The sequence below is a fragment of the Nicotiana tomentosiformis genome, chromosome 1 (assembly GCF_000390325.3).
Source record: "Nicotiana tomentosiformis chromosome 1, ASM39032v3, whole genome shotgun sequence".
In the NCBI taxonomy this organism is placed as follows: Eukaryota; Viridiplantae; Streptophyta; class Magnoliopsida; order Solanales; family Solanaceae; genus Nicotiana; species Nicotiana tomentosiformis.
The window spans coordinates 5491172-5496188 of NC_090812.1; the positions used below are offsets into that span (position 1 = coordinate 5491172).

The 5017-nt window shown below is 30.8% G+C and overlaps 1 protein-coding gene across 1 annotated transcript; it reads left to right on the forward strand.

Moving 5' to 3' along the window:
- Positions 1–3035, forward strand: LOC104102785 (probable xyloglucan endotransglucosylase/hydrolase protein 30). The gene is made up of 4 exons (XM_009610609.4): positions 1–288; positions 561–661; positions 765–973; positions 2305–3035. The coding sequence occupies exons 1-4, from the start codon at positions 105–107 to the stop codon at positions 2828–2830; spliced, it is 1020 nt and encodes a 339-aa protein (XP_009608904.1). The 5' UTR covers positions 1–104; the 3' UTR covers positions 2831–3035.
- The last annotated feature ends 1982 nt before the right edge of the window (positions 3036–5017 follow it).

Consider the following 5017-nt stretch of genomic DNA (forward strand, 5'->3'; position numbering starts at 1 on the left):
CTCAAAGCACATAAATAAACACACTATATATATAGATAGTGGCATCAGAAAGTACAGAAAAAACAGAGAAAGCTAACACAAAAGGAATAGTGAGGAAACAAAAGATGGATTTCATCAGAAAGAAGATATGTCTGTCTGTCTTCTTGTTTTTCCATGTCTGGTTTAGTACAGCCCTAAATGTCTCCACCATACCTTTTAGCGATGGCTTCAGCCATCTCTTTGGCGAAGGAAACATTCTTCATGCTACTGATGATAAGAGCCTTCAACTTCACCTCAACCAACGCACAGGTAAATATATATATATATATATATATATATATATATATATATATTCAGTCTGTTTAGTACGACCGAAGTCATAAAAAATACTTTTTGGAAATTAAGTTAACGTAACTTCATGAAAATCCTTTATTTTCCTCTACAGATGTACATATAACTATCATATGATTTTTTTTTTCTTTGTTTTATGTCTTCCAGCTGTTCTGTTATCGTAGTTTTTACCATACCATATATATATTTCTAAATTTATTTCCCATTGTAATTATTTAAAATTCTTACAGGTTCAGGGTTTAAATCTTCTGACCTCTACAACCATGGTTTCTTCAGTGCTAAGATAAAATTGCCATCAGATTATACTGCAGGAATCGTTGTTGCCTTCTATGTATGCATCTCTACTATTCTTTTTTCCAAATATTATGATTTTCATATCGTAGTTTAATTAATACGATCACGTATATATTTATTTATTTGTTTGTTTTGGGCAGACGACGAATGGTGATTTATTTACACAGACACATGATGAACTGGATTTTGAGTTTCTGGGAAATATAAGAGGAAAAGCATGGAGATTTCAGACAAATATGTATGGAAATGGAAGCACAAGTAGAGGAAGAGAAGAACGATATTATCTTTGGTTCGACCCTTCTAAAGAATTTCATCGTTACAGTATCCTGTGGACCAACAAAAACATCATGTGAGTTTTTTTAACTTCTTTCTTCAATTTTAAGAAAAGTACAAACATCATATCATCCTTTTACCAACGCGGGTTCGTTGAATTTGACAAATTTGCGGCTTCTTTTGATATTTGACCATTTCAAAACTACAGTTCCTTTTCTAGAAAGAAATATGGTACACATAACTTCCAAGGATCACATGTAAAATATGTTAAGTATATTATAAATAGGAATTTTTTACACCATTAGATTACTTGAAAATTAATTACTGTAGAAAATTACTCCCTTAAAAGAGAGACAAATAACCTCTTAGAACATATTAAATTGCACTGATAAAATTAAAAAAGGAAGCATTTGTACTCTTATAATTCAACTTGGATAACTTTCAAAATGATTTGGGATACAGAATCTGCCGTAAATTAAATGTGAAATTTGCTATGTAAATATATTGTAGATATAAGTTAAAATTCCTATAAATATTAGGAAATTCATGATCGGAAATCTGATATCTACAACAACAAAGAAGACCATTTCAGTTAATTAGGTATCAGAAAAGTACAAACAGAAATATAAAATTAGGAAATTGAAAGTTCAGGGAGATATTACCAATTAATAATATGCTTTTTGAATATTGAGAACGTAAGGTGCGACTTTTCTTTTTTCTTTGACGTGATGAATTTGTACTTGACTGGTTCAATGAATCTATTCATTTAACTTGTCAGATAGTTTATCTGATTTATTAAATGGACGACGTATAGCTGAACTGAAAAGTTTGATGTTCCGTGATCAAATTGTAGATAACCTAATTAATAATCTCCAATATTAAAGTAACTTATTGACAAATGACAATTACGTCTATCAATTTCAAGGTCTTAATTGATGATTTGACAATTTAATTTGCTTATTTTTTTCTTTTTGGATGTTAACATGAGTTTGGATTACCAGTTTATCACATACAAAACATATGGCTATAATATTTTTTAGAAGATAATATGAAAAAGGAAAACACACAGAAACAAACAATAGGAGACGTTGAGAATTTTCTTTCTAAAACCTCTTCAAGATACGCCAACCATTCAACCAATAGTCTGGTTGAATTAGTTTAACCACTTTGAATTACATTGAATTAACTAACATAAATTATTTCTCACTAGAAAAAAGAGAGATAAATATAGTTTAACCACTTTGTATTACATTGAATTGACAACATATATTATTTCTAATTAGAAAAAAAGTACATATAACCTAATCCACATTAAAGTAATTAAATGATAGATATCTTTTAATATTGAACCAACTCAATTATTGACAATTTTTTAATTAAATTCTTTTTAATCTTATTTGAGAACAGATTTTATATAGATGATGTTCCAATTAGAGAAATCGTACGTAATGATGCAATGGGAGGAGACTATCCATCAAAGCCAATGGGACTATATGCAACAATATGGGATGCTTCAGATTGGGCTACTTCAGGAGGCAAATATAAAACAAATTACAAATATGCACCATTTATAGCTGAATTCACTGATTTAGTACTAAATGGATGTGCAATGGATCCATTGGAACAAGTAGTAAACAACCCTAGTTGTGATGAGAAAGATGATGAACTTCAAAAGGCAGATGTTTCAAGAATTACACCAAGACAAAGAATGGCTATGAAAAGATTTAGGTCAAAATATATGTATTATTCTTATTGTTACGATTCTTTGAGATACTCAGTGCCACCACCAGAATGCGAGATAGATCCAATTGAACAACAACATTTCAAAGAGACGGGGAGGTTGAAGTTTAACAAGCACCACCATCGCCATCCAAAGAGAACAAAAAGTCAAGTTCTTGATGCTAGGAATTATGGAAATCAAGATGAAGAGTGATTTTTGTTTACCATTGTTGTGTATAGATAAAAGGAGGGAAAAGTGATTGTTTTTTGGGTTTTTTTTGCTAGAGTGGAGGGTGGAAAAATGATGATATAATTATGTTAGTATGACACTGATTGAGTTATTGTATATAAATAAAAGGGGTTATTCCTCATTTATAATAGAAGACCTTTTGTGATATGAAAGTCAAGTAAATTATGTATATCTACATCTATGTCTATTTATCTAGATTATATTAAAAGCATGAAAGTACTTAGCGAAATGTCGTTCGTCTTTTTTACCTCTTTAAAATAGAGTTCATATTAAAAGCACGAAAGCCCTTAGCGAAATGTCATTCATTTTTTTTACCATTTAAAATACAGTTCATATTGGACAAAATCGATATTTTAATTTTTTTTCCTAATATTTAAAATTTTTAAATCAACTAAAGTTTGTGCTTTAAATTCTTCTTTATTTGAACTAGGTAAGAAATCCTAATATTTAGGACATTATTAAAATATAAATCGTTAAGAAAAAGGTAAGGAAAAACTATCAACAATCCCAAATCAACAACAAACCATTGGGAAGGATTAGTGGTACGTGAATTTGTTACTAATTTATGTAGTTTTCCTTATATAGACCAACGTAATGTTACTTATGCTATTACTAGGAGGCGAAGCATAAATGCCACAAAGTTAAATGATGGAAACTATTGTAGACATGCACAAGTGATATTTGGGTTAATGTATGTATATTTTGATGTATATTGTCTCACATTTTTCTCATGTCTTGAAGATTTGAGATGTATAATATGATTATTTGTGCTAATTTGTGGTATTTCTATGTGTAAGAATCATTCGGATATAATTTGGGACGAAAGGGCGCGAATTGGAGCGAAATTGGGCAGAAAAGGCAAAAAGTAGAATTTGAGGGCCACATGCAGCGTGGGGAGCAATTTACAAAATGGTTAAGAGGGTGAGCGCCAGGGCCAGCGCCCCACGCTGCCCTGGACGCTCAAAACGCAAGAATGTCCTATTTCGACTAGGACTCGGTTATTTCGACCCCAAGACGCCCCCAACTCATATAAAAGCCAACCTAAACCTATTTTGAAAGGGGGCGTGATTTTGAGAGAAAAATAAAAGTACGAAACACTCGGGAGCACGGATTTGATCAAATCTTCTATTCTTCTTCTAGTATTCATTGATTTTATGTTTTAAAAATATTATTTTTTGATGATTGTATGAACATGAGCGGCTAAGAACCTTATTATTCTAGGGTCATGAGTGATACATTAATGTTGATGTTTAAAGTTTAAATTGACGAATTTGATTTTATCATATTGGGTTGTTTATTTAATTATGTTTTTAATTATTTTGCTGAGTAACTAACAATGAAATACTATCTACGAATCTAAAGTTAAACTCAAAAGTGAGAATTCTAGATTGCATGTAGAATTAAATAGAGCAGGTTCTTGAACTAGTGCATCGGGGAACAGATTCACGGTTAGGATAGAAATATACCTAATTGCCTTGTTTGATTAAAATAAAGAAAGTGTAAATGCATTCTTGTTAATATTAATTCCATAGACATATAGGCATTAAGTTAGCATGCATAGGCGAGTAAGAACTCGACAGATTCTTATGAGTAATATCAACTTTGCCAACCAACAATCCAAATAAATCAATTAGTCATTTTAAGCCAAGAACACAACATGATTGTTAGCTAACCCGTGACTCTGGAATATCATCTCCTATTGATTGTTATCCAAAATTGCTTAAGTGCTGTGGTTGATTTCTGGTTATTTTATTGCTTGATAATTTTAGGTAGTAAATTAGTCAATTATATATTTTGTGAGAAATCTCTTAAATCGATAAGTTATTTGAGTTTGAATCAGTCAAAAGTTAATCATAAGTCTTCGTGGGAACGATACTCTACTCACTACTCTATTATTAGACGATCACGTATACTTGTGTGAGTGTGTTTGGTCGCAACAACAAGATTTTTCCAATAAATATGAGAGAGTGATTAATTATTAATATTAGTTTGTATGATTTATCTCATACTATAATCTTTGAAAATTACACCTCAATAATTCCAACAAGTATAACTATAAAAATATAGGAGAGAGAGGGGTGCTGGGCCGTTGACAATAGTTAAAAAAACACGAATAGCTTTGCAAATACAAATATCCAAACTTAAATATCA

Excerpts from the sequence above, each read along its gene's own strand:
- LOC104102785 (XM_009610609.4), top strand. The coding sequence starts at position 105 with ATGGATTTCATCAGAAAGAAGATATGTCTGTCTGTCTTCTTGTTTTTC. Across the intron at positions 289-560 it reads TCACCTCAACCAACGCACAG|GTTCAGGGTTTAAATCTTCT; the intron begins GTAAATATATAT and ends AAATTCTTACAG. Across the intron at positions 662-764 it reads GAATCGTTGTTGCCTTCTAT|ACGACGAATGGTGATTTATT; the intron begins GTATGCATCTCT and ends TGTTTTGGGCAG.